We start from the raw sequence: 22,988 nt of genomic DNA, 5'->3' as shown, positions 1-22,988 counted from the left end.
TGTGATAAACTCACGACGGCGTATGATGAGGATCAATTTTTTGCAGTCCCATAGATAAATAAATAAACATATATATACATGTAGTCAGGTTAAATGAAGGTCATTTTACATTATTAAACTATAGATTATTAACTTCTCTTTTAAATTATGAGGTACAACTTTATAATAAAATCCAAAATATAAATATAAAACAATTAATTAATTTTCTTTCCTTTTTCTGATTTTTAATTTATTATGTATCCGTATATAATAATTGACGTGGCTAAGGTCAAGGAGACCTCTTAAAAAGGGTAAATTTTATTTTTGATATATGAAAATGTAAAAGAAAACCGTAAGCTGGGGTTGTAATAGTTTTTTATATAATAGATTTTTTTTAAAAAAATAGTTTTTATTAAAAAGTTAATAAGTATTTGTTTATAAATAAAAAAAATGTAATAAATATTCACTGAATTTCCATATAAGCTAAAAAAAACTGTATTTAATCTTTATTGAGTTTTCATATAAGTATAAAAAAATTTTTTTCTTAAAAAGCATAAAATTTAGACATTTCTAAAATAATTTAAATTTTTTATTCTTTATTTTTATCAATAAGTGCTTGTTGACTTTTATCAAACATCAACAAAAGAGTTTTTGACTTTCAAATAGAACTTTTGACCCAAAAAAAAAAAAAAATTCTGCTAAACAAACATTTAAGTAACTCATGATTAACTTAAGCTCGATTCGATTTAATCCATTCAAACTCAAATTGTAAAAAAAAGAACTTAACTTGGATAATAAATGAAGTTTGTAAGTAGTTCACAAATAGTTTATGTGAAATTATATTATTAATTTAAACATTTATAATATATAAATAATATTTTTTTATATTTTAAGTTTATAAACTTTTTAAAATTTGATTAATTTTATAATAAAAATTATAGAATAAAAATAATTAATTAGTTATTAATGTTAAAAAAATTTATTTAAAAAAATAGATATTTTATAATGTAACAAATCGAGTTTTATGAAGGAATCAAATTGAATTTAAAAAAATAATTTTAAAATTGTATTAATTTAAGTCTTATTTGAATACTTTTAAAATTATATGAACCTAATTTAATAATACCAATACTTCTTATAATTTTACAAATCGAATTTGATAATGCCAATATGCTTCGTTCCTTCGTACTCTTCCCTTAAAGAGCCATGAAAAGAGAGTATGTTGAAGTCTGGATGTTGATGTTTGACGCGCTTGACGCACAGATATATATCACACGCACGCCTTGCATGGAATATTTGCCTTTTCAAGCCAAAAAATTATTTAAAATAAACATCTCATAAAGCATGCTCTCACCGAAAAAAAAAAAAAAAAAAAAGGGAGAAAAAAGGAAATCTTTCCCTGTCACATTTCTAATTAAAACAATAAAGGAATACAAATATCAAATGGTGATGATAATGTCAAATATTAAAATTGTGTGAATTATTATTACATTTATATGGATTTAATTAAATAAACGTATAAACAAATATATAGAACAGATCCGACAAATTAAAAGTGCATGCATCCCCTTGCCACAGAATTTTTTTTTTTCTTCCACAGAAAATTAATTAATGGTGATGAATGAAAAATGTGACTGCATGTACAGATACACACTCGCAAAACAAAATGTCTGCATAAATATTTTATTTTCCCCAAGAAAAAAAAAGAATAAACTAATTATTTACTTCCTGCTTCCTACATAAGAAAAAAAAAAGAAGTTACTATAACATGGCTATATATAGCATGCATATTAGCGAAGTAGGTAATCAATAATTAATAAATTAAACATTAATCAATTATAGTTAATTAATTGATGTCTATATTTATAACAATATGTCCTCACTCCCTCTATGTTCCAACTGTTCAAAATTTACAAACCACTACATGTCTAGTTTTCTTCGATGGAACATATACGCCAGGTATCCATATAATTTTGTTATTATTGTGGACATGCGTTGTGTGTGATCCATGGATGTATTTGATAATTACATGTACTTAAGTAATACAAGCGATGCCTTATATGTATTCTAACTGGTACGTCCATGGTTTAACTGGTGTATGTTTATTATCATGGATGTGCATATGCGTAATATAATTTCGTCAATCATTAAAAGGTTATAAATATAAATGATTAAATGCTTATATTGTGGAATAAATAAGTATATATATTAGATTATATGTGTGTGTATATATATAAATTAATGTCCATGATTGAGATTAAATATTAATATTTTAGCACACAAATAATGGAGATAGGGAGTGTGATGTCACATTAACATGAATGTCATATAATATCCCGCGTTTGCACAATTCTCATTATTCATGGGGAATCTCTTTTTTGTCGGTGGAGAAATTCTACCATCTTATCTATTTAATAAAAGTCAATATATACTTTGAACATTTTTTCTTTTTGTGATTTTTATTTGTTTGTAACCAATTACATACTATCACATAGATGGTAATTGAAAAGTAACAAGAAAATGCTTACATGATACGGAAACAAAAATATTATTTATTATTATTAGTAATCATTTATTATTTAATAGTCCATTATAAGGTTTTATTTTTCCATATATATTAGGTTTTTAGTTTTAATTTTTTTTAATTTATAAAAATTTAATTAATATAACCAATTAATATTATCAAACAATCAAAAGATTTACCAAATAAAATATGTTAAAATATTATTGGTTGATATATTCATAAATTTAAATATGGATAAAAAAAACTATAAATAAATAAAATAATAAATTAATTAAATATTACTAAAATATCCATCACATCATTTACTAAATAAATTTGATCAATAGTTATTAATTTTAATAACTGCAGTATTATTGAATACTAAAAACTAATATATAGTTGAATTCGGTACATTTTATTTTTTTGAATTAATGTGTTTATTAGTTGATATGATCCATCAAATTTCATCAGTATTCAAAGAAATTTGAACTTAATTATCAGAGAACATATAAAAATTGATCGATCCATAAAACATATATATATATATATATAAATAGTTCAAGTGACACTGTCAAAAAATAAAAAATAAAAAGTTCAAGCGAGGTAGTTCCTTAATTTTAATTTTAAGAAAGTAATTAAAAAAAATACTTGTTTGATAAAATATCTACGTATCCGAAACTTTTAAGAAAAACTTATATACAGTTGGCTAATATGTGAGAATTAATTATTGATGATGCATAATAAGAAGTATTTATAAAAAAAAATGTAAATAAAATGGTACTTATTTATATTTTTGATAAATTAAGGAGAAAAGATTTTAGTACAATATCTTGAACCTAGAATTGTTGATCTATTTTTAAAGTATTTATTTTATAAATTAATTAGCTTTTGGGAATTTGAACGGTATAGAATGGGCAATTAAACTTCTTCACATAATATATAAAGTTTTATGATTGTAGAGGGATTAGTCATATGAATATCTTTTATACAAAAATGTTTCCAGTACTTTATTTTTAACTCAAAAAATGTTTCCAATACTTTCAGAATATGTGTCTCCTTTCTAAAATAGGGATGGGATACACATGTGTGAGGCTTCATTTCTGGTTAGAAAGAGAAGCACATATGCCAATTCTATCATAGTTTTTCATATGGACTTTATCGTTATATTATAAGAGAGAACATGTACTCCGATTGCATCCTAGTTTTTTTCCTCATAAACAATGTATGCATGAATCAATATCACTTTTTGGCATAAATTATTTATAAATTGTTGAATTGTTTTTTTTTTAAAATTTTTTTTTTTTTAAAGCGAAAGATGTGTATATCCTTTTATAATTTGAGACAGTTGAGGGCCCAGAAAGATGGCGTAGAGATCTGTAATATCCACAGTGAGGCACATGCAGATGTTGCGTAGTGTCCAGTATCGGATGGGTCCACCTCTCCAAATTGACATTTTATTGGTAGCCCACTATTTTCATGTTTTTTTCACTCCACCACCGAATTAATTAAAACGCTTGCCATATAATATTGATATTCCCATATTGATCCTTTTATTTTCTTAATTTCCGATTAATATTTTTACTTTTCATTTTACATCTTTATATTTTTTTGCTGTATATTTCCCTTTCCCACCTTCGATCAATTGCTGAAGAAGATTCCAAAAGGTTTGACAATTCAGTCTGGGCCCATGGGCTCCACAGACAGCTAATGATTTGCAATTATTCTATCGTTATTATGATAATTTTAATATTTATATATTATCGGTTCCGTAAATTATTTTATATATTAATTACTTTTTTTTTTTGGGTAGAGAATATATCGAATCACTTTGTATATTCAGTTCTTTGTTTGTCTCTCTCTCTCTCTCTATATAAAAATTTATTTATATAATTATTTTGTGGTCTTTCTAAATGTGCAAATGGATGCTAATTCTTTCAGCGAAACCAAAAAAAATAAAAAAATAAATAAATAAAAAAAATAAAAAAAATTGGACGCCAATTCAAGTACAATGTATATTATGGAGGTACGTTATACCATATAACGATTATGGAGTTTCTCCTGTCAGTCAGGGTTTGAAAACCCTCAAATAAAAGTTGGAGAATCGTATATACATATATATTTATATATAAGCTGGAATTCTTATTTACCAAAAAAAAAAAAAAAAAAAAAAAAAAAAGGAAGCTGGAAATCCAAAATAAACAAATGGAGAGGGTATAGTGACTGTCAATATATAATATTTTTGTATTATTAATACTACCCATAATTAAAAGCAGCGCAGCACCTCTTTGTATTCTTTTTATTTTTAAACTGTCAATATTAATTATATTGGAATTAACAATTCGCTTTAAGGGTAAAATATCATTCAGCACTGTAGCATTTTATTTTTTTCAAATAGCCTTCAAATTTTTATTATTATTTACAATAATATTTTTTATAATAATTTTTTTTATCATATTTCTAATTCACAATTTTTTAAAATATATGTGAATAATTTACCGAGTTGAATAAATTAATTAAAACATAATTTTATTTTTTGAACTATTTTATAATTTACTTTTCTTCTATGAAACATATGATCCTTTTATACCATTATACATGCATATAATTATTATATTATCAAACTCTCCATGAGATGGCATTTGTTTCATGAATCTCTCATATGAATTTAGGCCATCTACTTTTTTCAACTTATTTTACATTAGTACATTTGCATGGTGTGAACCATAGACTTTGATGTGTTATATATATAATTAAATTCATAAAAGATTAATATAATAATTTTATTATTAGTATTTTGTCTATAAATTATTGGATTATATCAAATATTGAGATTTAAAAATAAATATATTTATGGTTTACGTGATTATTGGGTTCATTAAACTACTTAGTTGATTTTTAAATTTTTAGTAATTTAAATACTAACCCAAAAAAAAAAAAAAAAACTTGATGCTAAAATCATTTTATGTGAGTCAATTATATATATATATATATATTTACAATTATCACAATGAGTTTTGTTTAATTAATTAATGGTTACTTTTTTAAGTTATACTTACCACAATTGATATTTTTAAATATACAATGAATATTATAGAATAATATCATAAGCATGGTTTACCAAGTTAGTTATCAAATATACAAATATCATTATTTGATTGTTTTATATTTAGTTATACTTACTTTTTCAAGTGTTGACTTATATATATATATATATATATATATTTATGTTGTATTTATATATTAAACAATCAAATAATCACACACACACACACACACACATATATATATATATATATATATATATATATATATATATGTATGTATTAATAACTTGGTAAATAATTTGAAAAATTATATGGTACCTGTAACATTACTCAATATTAAATACCAAAGGACGTCATTTATTATAGAAATAGTGGGCATTTTTAAATGTAATTTTATTGTGAAGCAAGAAATATATGACATGAATTTATGAAATAATTTTTTGGATTAATTGTATTTTGATATTCACAACTTTTAGGGTTTTACAATCCTTAATTTTTCAATTTATCAATTCAGATCCTTAATTTTTCAACTGGTTGTAATTTAGGCTTGTTTAACTTCTGATCGATAGGGCTTAACAATTCTGACTAATATTAATTTAATGTATTGAATTTTAATCTAACATATACTAAAATTTAAAATTTTAAAACTAATTTCAAAAACATTTTTGGTATCTATGGTTTGAAATTTGATATAATTTAATACTAATCAAGCAACTTATACAAATTTATTTTTTTTTAATAAAGGGTGTCAAAGAGTAAAATTTTAAAAATAATTAAAATATTTTACACTTTAATATTTTCTAATTTAAAATTTGATACAATTTAACATTTATCATGTAAAAAAGCAGTAAAACCTGATAGTAAAAGTCAAATAATGTTAAAATTGTGATAAATTGAAAAATCTAAGACTTAAATTACTAAGTCTTGAAGTTGAGGATCTAAGTTGTAATACTTTGAAAATTAAAGGTATTGAAATACAATTAATTCTAAATACAATTAATTCGAACTTTTTTTTTTATAATTTTATTCCATGAATTTATGAAATATTGAATGCTACTTTTAAACACGAGTATAATAATAACTAATTTTGGATGGATATTTCCAAAATTACTTAATATTAAATGTCATTAAATTGACAATGATGCCAATTAGTTCCTTAATTAGTTATGCTTAGTATATAAAAGATTGCATGCCTTGCTGGTAGGATTACACATGTATATTTTGATCAAAGAAAAAGGATTAAGATATATATATATATATATATATATATATATATATATGTATATTGTAGACACAAAACAATTTAGGTATAAATTGATCAAAATTAATGAATATGATATATATATATATATATATATATATATATAGTGAGAGCTATTTTATTGGAAATATGTTTCCAAAATAAGATGAGTAGTCAGTACCATATCAATTATTGAATATGTCATTTCAATTGTTGAATTGATACTAAAAATCTAATTAGATAAGCAGTAATTTTTAATATTTGTTATATTATTAGATGTCCAATATTAGATAAAAATTATATTTTTAATGGATAAAAGATCATAACTTTATCTTATATATCATGAAGCTTTGGTGGGGACTATATATTAATAACATTTCTTTTCTAGTTAAGTAAATGATAGCTCTACTAATCATAACGAGTAAGTGTACATGTATTTATATAATATAGATGCTATACCGTTTCTCCACTTCATCAGTAAGAGATCTGAGCATCCTTGTATGCTTCACCACGTCCAGTAGTGACTTTTCTGTTGAATGAACCAGTGTCATGCTCAGAGGTTTCCCATGGCCGCTAACACTCAGCGCATTCCTCCTGGGCTACCGAAACTCCAGCTCATTGTAGATGAATCTGGAGCCAAACAAGTTTCCTAGTGCTGCCTCATCCGTAAAATCGTAACTGATAGAGCCATCAGCAGGAACAAAGTGCAAATGATCACTAAACACATTTGGTTCACCGAAGAAACAGTAGGGGTCGAACAACTTGCGACGAACATTTTCCTATTCTATTTCAAAAACCCTTTAGATCGGAATAGGATTTGGAAGAAGAGACCCTGGTCCATCAACGAGTCTCACTTTCTGCTGTGTGAATGGAGAACAGAGGTTTCCCATGGCCGCTAACACTCAGCGCATTCCTCCTGGGCTACCGAAACTCCAGCTCATTGTAGATGAATCTGGAGCCAAACAAGTTTCCCAGTGCTGCCTCGTCGGTAAAATCATAACTAATAGAGCCGTCAGCAGGAACAAAGTGCAAATGATCACTAAACACATTTGGTTCACCGAAGAAATAGTAGGGGTCGAACAACTTACGACGAACATTTTCCTATTCTATTTCAAAAACCCTTCAGATCGGAATAGGATTTGGAAGAAGAGAGACCCTGGTCCATCAACGAGTCTCACCTTATGCTGCGTGAATGGAGAACAGAGGTTGCAGTTAGAAATATAGATTTCAACTTCTCATCATTTTGGGTCCAGATCCATGGCCTTCCGCTTTAATACATGACATGCGAGAATGCTAGGTTTTTAAGGAAGTCATTCATTGCGAAAACTCCTCCCGCACCAATATAATTGGTACTAAATATTTGAGAATCCAAGTGGAGCTTGACATTAGATAACCCCTTCCTACAGGATTTTTCCAGAAACTTGACTAGAAGGGGGTTTGGATACAGTTCTGCTATGAACGGCTCGTCGAATTCTATTATCACTCTGGCCTCATAGGCCATGGCAAAGCACAATGCCAACTACCGGTTGACTAGAACCTGTTTCATTAGGGGGATAATTATGGCCCATGGCTAAGAGTTGAAGCCGGTGCCTTTACGGTGGTATCCGAAAGGAGTTTCCTATGACGAGTCGAAATCCCAAGGGGTGAAATATTTGATACCTTCTCAAACACACTAATCACGATGGCCGAGATGAAGCAGAAGGAACTGAGTCAGGGTGACCGGAGATGACTAAGGGTATAGATATGGCGGAGATGGAGTCTGCGTCAACTCAGGACGGAGTTGGAAGCTATGAAGGTGACAACCTAAGCCCTATCCCAAACACGATTTCCCACAAGGAACCAATCTTAGCGAGACACATGGACAACAAAGTTCTTCAGAGTATCAGCGTTCAATCACATCACCGAACCGCCTCAGAGCCCCTTTCTTTAAATTTAAAATCAATTCTTCCCGCGCAGGCGCCTGGCTGCATTGAACAGGATACACAGGCTTTAGTCTCAACAGGCCCATCTAGACAAGGGCCCAAAAGACTTGCTGGAGTGGGCCAGAAGTGAAAAGCCAGGGATTTTAGAGTACAGAAGAAAACTACAGCCTCCACACTAAGCCAAGGAAAACTGAGCCCTTCCAGCACTTTAACCACTCAGGCCTACAACGGGGTTTCTCTGGCATCAGCAGAAGTTCAACTTCAGACTAAGGGGGAGGCATTACCAAAAGTGCCGCGAGTCCATTTGAAGATACAAGAACGAAGACAACACAAGCGACTCAGGGGTAATTCAAAGATCAGTGATGTTCCAACTAAAGCTCTAATGGCCGAGGAGGAGGGCCTTATCAAGCCCCCACCTTAGCCATTAAAATCCTATCTCTAAACTGCAGAGGGCTGGGAAGGCCCTTTGCAGTACGTGGACTTTGTGGCCTTTTGAGAAGTTCTTCCCCCTTGGGCCTCTTCCTTATGAAGACCAAGATAAACTTAAGGAACCTAGAGAGATTCTTGTGTAGAATTCATTTTGACCGATATCATATTGTGAATGTTGTGCATGGGGGTGGAGGTTTGGCTTTGTTCTGGAAGGATAAGTGTGACTAGGAAATAATTTATAACTCTTTGTGGATTATTGGAGTTCAAATTAAAATTCCTTAAGGTTTCCTTTGGAATCTCTGGTGTTGTCACTATCCTGTGGAGTACTCCCTGAGAAGGTTTTTTTGGTATGAGTTGGCAGAGTGTGTGAGGAATGGCCATGAAGACTGGGCATGCATAGGCAACTTTAATGATGTTGTCGACCAAACTGAAAAACAAGGAGGACGAAAAGTTTCCATGAAATATAATCATTTCCTTAGAGAATTTCTAATAGATGTGGGAGGTCTGGACCTAGGCTATTATGGATGCCCTTTTACTTGGTGCAACTGTAGAGGAGGAAAAGCTAATATCAGGGAACAGTTGGATTAGTTTATGAGTAGCCAAGGGTGGCGCCTTCGTTTCGAACGAGCAGGTGTAATCCATTTATCTGCAACCTTCTCCGACCATGTTCCTATTATTTTGCATCTTAATTTGGATTGCAGTAAAGGGCCGAGACCTTTTCGTTTTCTGGAAACCTGGACCCATGGCCCTTCTTGTGAACAAGTTATCAGTAGAGCCTGGCTTGCAAGTAATAACGTTAGCAGAACCTCGTCTTTAACTATGAAACTCTGCATGGTCGCCAAGCTTTTAAGGTGTGGAATAAAGAAAGCTTTGGGTTCTGTCAAACAAAATTGAAGGAGCATGAAGATCGCCTAACCTATTTACAAAGCTTTAATCCTACGGAGTTTACCTTGTCTTTGGAAAATGAAGTGAAACTGCAGATCCAGGAATGGCAATACAGACTATAACTTGTCTGGCGAAAAAAGCCGAGAGAACTTTGGCTTCAAGTGGAGGACCGAAATTCAAAATTTTTTCATGCTTCAACACTTGCTAATTGCAGGAGATTATTTATAGCAGTACTCAAGGATGATCATGGGAACTGGCTCGAAAGTAGAGAAGCCATAGGCTCGTATCTCTTGGAGAAATTCACCGAGCTCTTCAAAGAGAAGGTTATAACTGTCTGTCCTTGCTTAGAAGATTTAATTCAACCGGTGGTCACCAGAGAGGAAGACAACTTCATTACAGCTTTGCCTTCAGAATTGGAAATTATGTAAGTCTTGAAAAGTAATAACCCGACCAAAGCTCCCAGCCCGAACAGAATGCCCGCTTCATTTTTCCAAAGATATTGGCATGTTGTAGGGAACGACGTAGTACGTACCATCCAAAATGCCTTCATCTCAGGCCTCATACCTGCAGCGATTAACAAGACAACTCTAGTGTTGGTTCCGAAGATGAATCCAATCTCTCACTTTAACCACATCCGGCCAATTAGCCTATGTAATACGGTGTACAAGCTTATTTCCAAAATTTTAGCCAATCACCTTCGCCCTTTACTCCCGAAGCTGATTTCACCTAACAAGCGGTTTTCATAACGGGGTGGTGGATAGGAGAGCATTCCGTTTGGCTAATGAAATTATTCATTCAATAAAGAAGGCTAAAGATGTAACCGACTTCCTAGGGATCAAAATAGACATGAACAAAGCCTATGATCGGGTTAATTGGAATATGCTGAATGAAATCCTCATCAGGTTTGGATTTTCTGCAGTGCTGGGTCTATTAAGTCAATGCTATTCACCAGGGCAAGCCTTAATTTTACTCAATGGCAAAATTTGTGGAAATGTTAAATTGGAATGGAGCTTAAGGCAAGGCGATCCAATATCTTCGTACCTATTTATTATCTTTGTAGAATTTCTATCCAGACTTCTCTTCTCTTTGGAAAGGGAGGGAAAAATTCATGGCATAAGGCTTGATCGAACCAGCCCCACAATCTCTCATCTTTTCTTCGCTGATGATATCCTTATCTTCTATCGATCGACTGGGGAAGAAGCCCTTGATGTGGCTCACTGCTTAGAGCACTATTCTAGATGGACAGGCCAGATGGTAAATTTTTCCAAGTCAGGATGTTTCTTCTCCAAAAATGTTTCCCCAAGGATGAAAGCGAGCATCAAATTTGCTCTAAACCTTAAAGAACTCTCTGCAGATGCTAAATATTTGGGCAACCCACTTTTATTGGGGAGAAACAAGAACAAGTCTTATGAAGAGCTAAAGAAGAAAGTAGAAATAAGGCTTCAGAATTGGAAAGCCAACCTGTTGTCTCAGGCTGGCCGGTACACTTTGGTCAAATCTGTTGTCACTGCCATGTCGGTTTACTCCTTATAGACTTGTAAACTTCCTCTCAATTGATGTAGAATCATTGATAAAATGGCCAGCAATTTCCTCTGGAGGAACAATAACCGACAGAGATCTAAATTCAATACCATTTTCTGGAGTTTAGTTTGCACACCTAAAAATCTTAGAGGCCTGGGTATTTGAAAACTGGAACAGGTTAACAAGGCTATGTTATGCAAGCTGGAATGGTTGCTGGAGACTAACATTGACCTGCTATGGGTTAAGGCAATTAAAGGAAAATATTTCCCTAACTTATCTTTCATGCGATGTGGCCAAAAGAAGAATGCCTCTTGGCAATGGAAGGGCATCCTCGATACAAAACCAGTGTTAGCAAAAGGAATGTGTTTTTGGGTTGGCAAAGGAAACAAGATTAACTACTAGGAAGATCCATGGATTCCTAATAACCCGAACTTCAAGCCACTTCCCAACCCGAATGTACTCTTCTCTGAGGTTGGTATGGTGGAGTCGTTGTTCTCTCTTAATGGGGGATGAGATATGACACAGACTCTTTTTTTGACAATGTCTTAGTCCAAAACATCCTGAGAATCTTCTGGGCTGATCATGAAGCCGAAGACGAGTTTATATGGATAGGTAGCACTATTGGCAAATTTAAGGTTAAATTTATTTACAAATTTATGAGTGAAGCTGGTAGGGAAAACTCGAGTTGGTGGAAGTATCTATGGGCTAGCAACCTACATAGCATACTAAAGTTTTTCATGTGGAAACTCTTCATCCGTGGTCTACCTCTTCAGGCTTCCTTAGTCCAACGCCATTGCCCAACTGACATGCCATCTTGCCCCCATGGGTGTGAGGCCACGGAGGACGAAATGCACCTGTTTTTTCAGTGCCATGTTGGAAAGGCAATCTAGTTAGCCTTTCCTTGGTCTATCCAATGAGATACTGTCCAATTGCATAGCTTAGAAGACTATCTTAACATTCTAGCCAAACCAGTGGCGAAGCTTCCAATTCACCAGGAAGATCAAGACAAATTTTTTCTTTTTGCCTTCCTAACTCTTGACACTCTATGGAAGATTCGTAATGGGATTGAAGGGAAACCTTTTGCTTTAGAGGATGAATTCAATGCTTTGTTTAACAGGTTTTGAGAATTCTTATGCATACAGTCCGACGACAACCACCTTCCCCCTCCAACACCGAATTCCTATTTTTGATCTTCACCTTTGCAAGGTTTCATCAAGATCAATACAGATTCGGCACTTCGTGATGGTGAAGCGAGCCTTCGACTGGTTGCCAGAGACCATCTGGGGAAGATAGTTAAGATGAAGGTGGTGCGAGAATAGATTCACAGCCCCGAAGCAGCTGAGGCAGCTGCGATTCTCCACACTGTTCATATGGCTATTGAAGAGGGATACCACATGTCATGTGTGAAAGTGACTCCAAAGCTATCATCCAAAGCATTACAAATCCAAATATGTCCTCAGTTCATTGGACCACCTCTTGCTTTATTTGGAAAATTGTAGATTTTTGCTCACGTTTTCCTAATGCATGTTTTGCGTGGACCCCAAGAAACCTAAATAACTTAACCCATTACACGGCTAAATGGGGTTTGTCTGAGTCTTGTAATAGGCCTATGTTTGATTTGTCTTACTCCTCTGACTTTTTAAACATTTTGGATCAGGACTGTGGGGATGTGCACACCACAGACTAATTCCCTAGCATCATATTGTTTATGTATGATTGCTTGTTTTGGTTAATATAACACACCTTCTTTAGCCCCAAAAAAAAAAAAAAAAAAAGTGTACATGTATTTATTGGTTTATAATTATACATAAAGCTTATATGAACTTGCAAGAAGGAAAAAAGGAAAACACGGGTGGACATTAGAATCTTATTTGTCTTCTTTTTATTTATTTTCCTTTCTCGTCCACGTCATTATTAATATGATTTTACTTTATTTAAAAATATTAAATATATTGCATCAAATAAAATAGAATTTTTTTTAATCATAATAATGTATAAAAATGATATATATATATATACAGAAATTTTTACACTAGCACTGTCTTGATTAAAACCCATAAGTACTTTTTTAATTAGCTCTTAGTTTGCTTCAACATATATTTGAGTTTACTTTATCCTTTTAAAATTTTAGTATGTTGCTAGATCAATATAGTTTAATATTTTATATTTTTAAATCTTAATTATTAAATCAATTTAAAAACTAATCATAAAACTTCTGATAGCAAAGTCAAACACAGCATCTTAATAGGAGAATAACTATATATATATAAGATTATTTTCATACCCTTTAACTTTCTAAGTTTTATAGTTTACACTTTAACTTTTTACCCCGATAATTTAAGTCTTTAATTTTTCAATTTATTATAATTTGAGCTTTTTTAACTTTTAACTAATAAGGTTTGGCTCTCATCTTACGTTACTAATATTAAGTTGTATAAAATTTTGAACTAGAAAATATTAAAATATAAAATTCTAAAACTAGTTCTAAAAATCTATATTTTTAGCATATTCTAATTTGATATAGTTTACTACTAATCAAATAACTTATATCAACTTTTTTTTAAAAAAAATTATAATTATAAAAGGTACTAAAAAATGAAAAATTCTAAAAATATTCATTATATTTTGTATTTTATTATCTTTTAATTTGAAAATTGATATAATTTAATATTAATCTTGTGAGACCATTGTTAGATTTTGTAATCGAAAGTTAAATAAGACTCAAATTGTAATAAATTAAAAAATTAAAGATTTAAATTGCTAAGTTAAAAAGTTGAGAGTTTAAATTGCAAATTTTGGATATTAAAAGTATCGAAATGTAATTAACTCTCTATATATAACCATATTCACATCAAATCAATTTGATAGTAAAAATCATAAGGATTTCCATTATCAATTATTAAAGCGTTCAAAGGATATGACTTTAAAATATATTTATAATTTACTGAGTTTTTACAAGGTTTATTTTTTTTAATATATGTTTAATATATTACCAAATCCATGTAAGAGTACGTTAAAGTTGCTTTTAAATCTTATAAATTGGATTATGTAAAAAAAATTTCAAAAATTGAAACTTGAGAAATAGTCATAGTTAGCTTTTCAGATTCTTCTTCTAGCATAATCAGGATTTTAAAATTATAATTATAACCTTTAACTAATAACAAAATTACGTTTTACCCATATAAAACTTTAGATAATGTTTTGCTTTGAATTTATGAATTTATTTATATATATTGCTAAGACCAAATACATTTATATATTTGAGTTAAATAAATTTTTAGACAACTAATTAAATAATTTTTATAATATTAGTGTAGTTGTGGTGTTATTAATTTTAATTTTATTAATAAAAAAACAATATAGTAATAATAATATATATAAGAAAAATAATCTTTCATGCCTATTTGTTTTGGTTCTTATATACAATTACAGCATTTAAGCACCTAATTTATTAAATGTTCAAATTTTTATTGTGTAACTTTTAACAATTTTGAAATAACAATTTAGTTATAAAATTGATAGAAAAGTTGATTGTTGCTTCAGTAAATTTTTCCTAGGTTTTTGGTAATCCATAACAAACCCAAATAAAACCATTAATTAATTTTTAAATTTCAGTATTTGAAACGATTCAAAAGTTAACAAAAAAAAAAAAAAAAAAACAAAATACTAAAATCATTAAGTTGACTTGAAATGAACTTGACTCTTTCTCTATATACATGAATGCAAATGATAGAACTTTTCAAAGTTATCATGAGTTAGACATTAATCAGTAATAAACCAAATAAGATTAATTCTGTTGATATATTATTTACACACCAAATAAGGTTAATTCTGTTGATATATTATTTACACCTACATCTATGAATTTATATGTTCGATGCACTCTCCCGTCTCCTTTAACTATGAATTCATGTGTTCGATACACTCTCCCTTCTCCTTTAACTTAGGAATTGTTATACTGATAAAAATAATAATAATAATAAAAACAAACAAATATTAATTGGAATTTACCTATATATTTGCTTTAATTCTACAGAAGTATGCTTATGGAGACAAATATATATAAACTTCACTAAAAAAAAAAAACGCAAACATATATTAGAATTCTTGAGTTAGGAATTTTTAATTTTAATAAATATAGGATGATTACTTACAAACATTAAAGATTGTCATATTCCATTTAAGTTTTTATATTTGAATTTAAATATTGATTATTATTTTATCCAATGTTAAACTTTTATCATGCAGTTATCATCCTATATTATAAATTTTAATAAGAGATTTATCCGATACATATATAAATACATACATATATATATATATATACACACACAAAAAATTTTGTTCTAAAAAGTGACTATGGACGCCAAAATTATTTGCGCAATATGTTTAAAAGTGTGTATATATATATATATATATATTTTAACACTTGTTATTTTAAAGGTACTCGTCAAATCTACACTTGATCATAAGTATGCCATCCCATGACTCCCACAAAGTGTAAAATGACTGGGTTCCAAAGTCCATCCTTGATTTAACCCAAAAAAAAAATAAATAAATAATAAATAAAAAAAAAAAGAGATAAAACGGCTTTTGTAATATTAGTGAATACATAAATGTACATATGAAGCTGCAAAATTCGGGTTTTTCTTTATTTCATTTTTTATTTTTCTATAAAAGATGCAAAATTCAAGTTGTGAATTAATTTCGGGAGGTTTTTTATTTTATTTTTCTCAATTTTTTGTTCGTGTTACAATTATTTCGAAAGGTTATTAAGCTAATTTTAACTGCCTTTTCCACTTCACTCTATGGGATTATGTTTCCTTTTCTGATCAAATTACTAACAACTTAATTACCAAAAAAAAAAAAATTACTAACAACTTAAATTATTGGAACTCGTGTGTGTGGATTTTGTTTGGACTTGACGAATTAGGAAGCTTAATCCAATTTTCTCTTCGACCGTCTCTCCAGTATAATAATAATACCGGCCAATAATGTGCCCCACCATTGCTGCAAGAGACACTAATACTGAGACCTGTGACAAGACATAAGCAGCACAGTAATTTTCTTTCCTTCTTTTTTTTTTTTTTTGTTTTTTTTTTTTTTGTTGTTTTGCGAATATCCTTTCTTTCTTATAAATGCATAAAAATTATGTATATTGTTCATATTATATTGACTTGTATAGGGTTTAAATTTGGGTAGGTGCATTCTCTGTTTCACACATGTATTATGAGAAGTATATTTTATGCCAAAGATATATATATATATATATATATATTTATTCAAAAAATAAAATAAGATAGTAAAGAGAGTGAGCACCTTATTGAGTGTGACTTTTCTTTAGGGGCAGCCTCTTATATTATTAGTTCAACTTCCTTTTCTCAGCTGGTACTTCATTTTCTCAGCCTCTTTCTCTTTCTCTTTCTCTTTCTCCATCTTTCTGCCACAGCTCCCCTACAAATCCGTTTCAGAGCTACCTCTGCTCATTGCTGACAGTTGATAACAGGAGATTGAACAGAGGAGGGGAGAGTTAGAGACGTTTGGTTTGTTGTCTTAAGAAATTAATTAATGGGGAGGCACTCTTGCTGTTACAAGCAGAAGCTTAGGAAAGGCCTCTGGTCTCCTGAAGAGGATGAGAAGCTTTTGAGACATATAGCTAAGTATGGCCATGGCTGCTGGAGTTCTGTCCCTAAGCAAGCTGGTATTTATGTACCTAATCCCCAACCACAACTTAATTCCTACTCAACACAATTGTATCCCCGGCACTTTCACTCACTCTGCATATTTCTTTGTTGCAATATTAATCTTCGCTGGTAATAATGATAAAAATAATAATGTATTAATATTTGGCAGGTCTGGAAAGGTGCGGGAAAAGCTGCAGATTGAGGTGGATCAACTACTTGAGGCCGGATTTGAAGAGAGGCACTTTCTCCAAGGAAGAAGAGAATCTTATAATTGAACTTCATGCCGTCCTAGGGAACAGGTAGCTAGCTAGTGATTAATAACTAGAATTGGAATTCCCTCTTATAATATATACGAATAGATATTTTTTTTAGCAATTGTAACTTAAATAACATTCTTGGGCATGCTCGCCCTTCTTAGGTGGTCTCAGATTGCAGCACAATTGCCCGGAAGAACAGACAATGACATTAAAAATCTGTGGAATTCCTGCCTGAAGAAGAAGCTAAGGCAGAGAGGCGTAGACCCTGTCACCCACAGACCCATCTCAGAGGACAAAGATAGGGAAGCAAAAAGCAGCGGAGAGAAACTAGTGTCGGTGGCAATATCCAATGAATTGAACCTCCTTGAAACAGAAAATTCGAAAAAAGCAGCAGCAGCAGCAGCATTATTTGGTGCAGCACAAGTAGTAGAAGCTAATAATTCATCACTATGCTCCAACAAGACAACCAACACCACCACCGACAACAACAACATGATGATGATGAAGGAGTTGTTCCTGCAGGAGCAAGACACCTCCAGCACAACCAACTGCCAGCAGCCGCCTTCTGATTTTCTGGGTCAACTCAATTCCCTTCACCAATTCAAATACAAATATGGATCTACTACCAATACGGGTAGCAGTACCACTGCAACAACCAGGCTCCCCTCTTCTAACCCCTGCAGTAATTGGTTCCTGCAGCCAGGGAAAAGCACTCTTGATATGAATTCTCATGATGACGCCCTTAGTAATTGCAATTCAATTCCTATCATTCTTCCTCTTTCACTTCCAATTCCAATTCCAGCAATAAGCAGCACCTCATTTCCTTCTTCTACTGCTAGTTGTATTGCTAATTGCAAGCCTAATTCGCTCACATTTCCACCCACTGCCACTGGTAGCATCGATAATAATAACTCAATGGCCTCCTTCCCAATCAGCAACAACAGCAGCAGCAGCAGCAGCAGCAACTGTTTCTTGGAGAACAACAATATGTTTGGCTGGGGATTAGTGGCAGATTGTAGCACGGTGTCCGAGAGAGAGGCTCATATCCAAGTGAATAATCTAATGGACAGCCAAGCGGGAGCGGCTGATGACATAAAGTGGGCCGAATACCTTAGCAACCCCCCAACGTTTTTGCAAACTAATACTACTACTCAGCATCAAAATTCACACTCTCTATTATGCATCACCAGCAGCAGCAGTAGCACTAGTGATATCAAATCATCAGAAACGCAACATTCCGTGATGTGGCCTCCTCCCCACAACAGCAAGCACCAGCAACTACAGCCTTCGCAATTGCAAACCACCTCTTCTGATATATGTGCCAAGGATATCCACAGACTTACTGCGGCCCTTGGTGGACATAATTAGCCGCTACTTTCCTATATGCTTCCTACACAAATTTAACTACAGGTTTTTTTGTTTTTCTTCTTCTTCTTTTCCTTTATTTTTTTAAAAAATAAAATAAAAAAAATCTTGTACATATGCTCATCATCACCTTCTCATACAATATTATTATTTCTTACCCTCTATTCTTGTTGCTATAGTTGATAATCTGTGAGCAAATCGAACAATCAAGATATTGCATTTTTCCTGGGCTGTGGGGTACAATTACACAAATACGGCTTCTTACTGGGTTCTTTTGTTTTTTGTTTTCTTGTTTTCTGTTTTTTGTTTTTTTTTTTTTTTTTCAAACTCTTATTTGCCACATTGGATGATCATTATAGTTACAGTATTGCACTTCCCTCTGTAAATGATCGGTCCGTTGATTTTTTTTTTTCCCGTCCTCTCTCTTCATATTATCAATATGTATACTCGAACTTTTTGTTATACAAATGCTTCTTGACATGCAGTTACCTTCTTGAAGCCCCCAAGAAAAAAGTTTGACAGTTGGAAATGACATGAAGTTCATCTATGCTATGCATCCTTTTTTTTTTTTTTTTTTTTTTAATTCAAAAATCATCAATTGCGTGTAAGAAACAGAGGTGCGTGCATTGACTTTTGCAAAATAGAGCTAGCCTTAAAACTTTTGCTGGCTTTAATTTTGAATTTTGAATATATATATATATATATATATATTTATTCCGGTTGCCACAATAAACTAAATTCGCAGTGCGTCTCTCAAAGTATATATGTTTATGTAAAGATGAGGTACTAGTTGAGTCGGGATAGGCAGGCAAAGAAAGCGATACCATCTCAAATAAATTGCGAGTTCATATTCATGAGTTTGGCCAGTCCGTACAAAGGGATGGTGACTCCCAATATAATAAGAGCCATATGTATGCCTCCGCCTCTCAATGTCCTCTAGCGTGGACTTTCTTCTGAGGCGCCTATAGCATTATCTATATTATAAAAATAAATAATAAACTAAGCCAATTAGTAACCCAAAGTCAATCAATATTATTGCAACCAAATAGCCGACCCCTTGGCGCGCATTTGCATCTTCCCATCCATTTCAATCATGCATACATATTCTATCATCAATTTTGCCATGGAGATGGAATTGATCTTGGCCATCTGTCAGATGTTATATTTTTAGTAAGAAAATAAAAATAACAATAAAAAAGAGACGTATTTGGACGCTAACACTAAGTAATATATATATATATATATATATATGTATATATATGCATGATGAGGACGTACCTTTCACTGCAATGCAAATATATACTGCATCGTATGGCTGCAGGATCATCATAATCACATTCAGCTTGCTTCCCAATATCTTTCTTGCAATCAGCTGAATGTAATCGGTTCATGCATAGTACTCCTCTATATATATATATATATATATATGATTATTATTTAAACAAAAACAATATATATTTCTATAAATTCATTCTTAAAGCTTAATAGTATCAGTACTATCGCAAAGTCAGATCATAACTCGAATAGAAAACAATCATCAAACCTCAAGTAATTGTTCAATTGCAGTTGTCCAGTCTTATTTCATTGTCAATAAACATCAGTTTTCCTTAAATATCAATTTCTGCCTCTTCTCAACTTCTAATATATATGTTAATTAACCCGACAAAAAAACCTTTTAAGCTTTATCTGCCAAGCAAAAAGAAATTGTAAGCACTAGTTTAATTTGCCAGTAATTATCGTAAATGAATGATTAATTTTGATATTGCAAATATATGTTTATATGGATGTAATAAAATTGAATAGGAAATTAAGAGTTCATTCTGTATGATCCAGTTTCCAAATTAAATGGCCGACAACTGGAAGAAATATACCGACATGTAAACCTGACATTGACATGCTCAGAATTAATTGTACATATGTAATTTCAGCTTCCAATACCAGTTCTTTGGGCCGGACCTGCACCTGCAGCTTTTGACATATGGGCCTAATGGCCTGTTTCTGAACAGATCCAATTTTACCGTGTTGATCTCTTTTTTTGACGGGCCCACCACCATCTTAATCATAGTTGGATTCTGAGGACACGAATTGATCTGCAATTCGTAACAGAAAGCGATAATGTATAATTTGTGATTTGCGACTGTCGGCGTCAGTCATTGGGAATTAGGATATGGAAGAAAGATATTTAAGCAGTCAAACATAAACCCTCACCGTCCTAACTTTTTATATGCTTTGCTGGCTGCTGCTCAATTTAAAATTACATTATCTCTGGGGAAAGAAGAAAATAATGAATGATATTCCTACTTAACGACTTCTCACCTCTAACTTGAATTTCTAACTTATTACCAAATAAATAAATAAAAAGAAGAAAAATCTTGAATTTCAAACTGCTGCATGTTTTCTACAATTTTATTGATTAAAATTAAATCAGTCAGATCCAACATCATCAAAACCTTCAGATTTATTTTCTTTTTTTTAAATAATAGACAACTTAATTATAATATTATCTCTTTGGAATAACCTAGTTAACTTCTAAGTTTTAGATTTAAGGTTTAGTGTTAAATCTTCCTTAATCTAATTTTTTTTTAAAAAAAAAAATTTAATTATAATACTCATTTTACAGCTCATCGTTTTAAATTTCCACTTTTGCTTTTATAAACATTTGGACTGAGGGCAGTTTTAGCAAAAAATAATACAAATAATAATAATAATAATAAAAATAAAAAAATAAAAAGCATTTGAACTGAGGCCATTCATATGGAAACAAATGGTGGAATTTTAATGGATAATGCCCTGTGTTGGTCTTTTGCATTTTGGTGAGCTACGGAGAGATGGCAAATGAACTTTTTTCTTTTTACCACATTATTTTTCTTCTCATGGGAGAGATTTTTTAGCTTAATAAACCTTACATTTCATGCATTCATCAATGTATATATATATATATATATATATAAGATTTATAATTAACAGAATAGCTGAAGGTTTTGAATGAATTCAAATGTTTCTATTCTAAGTATTAGAAAAAAAATTATTCATTGATCGGTCAGCTTTGTCGTTGCCAATTGCGGATGCTGTATGATTTGGAGCTGTGATAATCAACTACCTCTAGTTGTGGCTTACGCGCCGAGTGAAAAACTTTTTTATCTCTTTCTTCTTTTTTGTCTTTTGGTAAAAAAAAAAAAAAAAAAAAAAAAAAAAACTTTTTTATCTCACACATACCACATACATGATCAGGTGATATTCATCCACGTGTTACCCAAAAAAACAAAAAAAAAACATAATAATAATAATAATATCCATTCAATGTTCATTTACGTATTGGTATATAAGATAAATTCCCTTTCTCATAAAAGATTTTAGAACTATTAATATTAAATAAGCCACGTATCACATTTTAGGTGGATGATATTACTCGATATACATATCATAGGATACTATCTCGAGTGGGGTTGGGATGTAAATTCATCCTCTCCATAGTCCATACCCACTCCGAGACCAACTTATCAATTTCAGATCATAATAAAGTCTTGCCCCTGTGAGTGTGTGTGTCGCTTTCTAATCGGTTAAGGATAAAATTTCGCTCTCGTGCCACGGCAGGGTACGTGTGAGTAATGCAGTCTGAGTTATGATCGTTTTTCCTAGGGGTGGGCAAAATCCAATCCAATCCGTCAAATCTAATCCATTTTTAACGGTTTGGATTGGATTTTTACATCAATTGGATTGGATTGGATTCAAAATATTATAAATTGTATGGATTGGATTGGTTATAGATTGGAAATATAAATCCAATCTAATCCAAATAATATATTATATAACTAAAAAATTATATATTTTTTATTTTTTATTTTTTATATATTAATTTTAGTATATTTTTTTCATTTTTATATATTCATTTTTAAATTTTTTTTTCATTTTTATATATTGATTTTTAATATGTATATATATATATATTTTTTTTTTCTTTTACATCCCCATATCTCAAATCTCAAATCAAATTGTAAATTATAATCCTAAACTAAACATTTACCTTTGTTACCGCCTGCCACCAGTCCATCACTATCACCATAATATATATATATATATATTTACATTCCCATCATATATATATATATATATATCTACATATATTGTATCAAATTGTTACTTATATTTATATATATAT

At 31.1% G+C, this 22,988-nt stretch overlaps 1 protein-coding gene across 2 annotated transcripts; it reads left to right on the top strand.

Moving 5' to 3' along the window:
- Positions 1–16,833: 16,833 nt before the first annotated feature.
- LOC107409758 (transcription factor MYB86) lies at positions 16,834–19,146 on the top strand. 2 transcript variants are annotated; one of them, XM_048480083.2, is made up of 4 exons: positions 16,834–17,224; positions 17,377–17,506; positions 17,626–18,874; positions 19,009–19,146. In XM_048480083.2, exons 1-3 carry the CDS (start codon positions 17,092–17,094, stop codon positions 18,830–18,832), a joined length of 1,470 nt encoding a protein of 489 aa, XP_048336040.1. In that variant the 5' UTR covers positions 16,834–17,091; the 3' UTR covers positions 18,833–18,874; positions 19,009–19,146. The 2 variants fall into 2 exon arrangements, with proteins under 2 accessions (XP_048336040.1, XP_015872669.2); XM_016017183.4 differs by lacking the exon at positions 19,009–19,146 and having other exon boundaries at positions 17,626–18,991.
- The last annotated feature ends 3,842 nt before the right edge of the window (positions 19,147–22,988 follow it).

The sequence above is a fragment of the Ziziphus jujuba genome, chromosome 9 (genome assembly GCF_031755915.1).
Source record: "Ziziphus jujuba cultivar Dongzao chromosome 9, ASM3175591v1".
NCBI classification, from domain to species: domain Eukaryota; kingdom Viridiplantae; phylum Streptophyta; class Magnoliopsida; order Rosales; family Rhamnaceae; genus Ziziphus; species Ziziphus jujuba.
The sequence above is the reverse complement of the archived record's forward strand: the minus strand, read 5'-3'. Positions and strand labels throughout refer to the sequence as shown.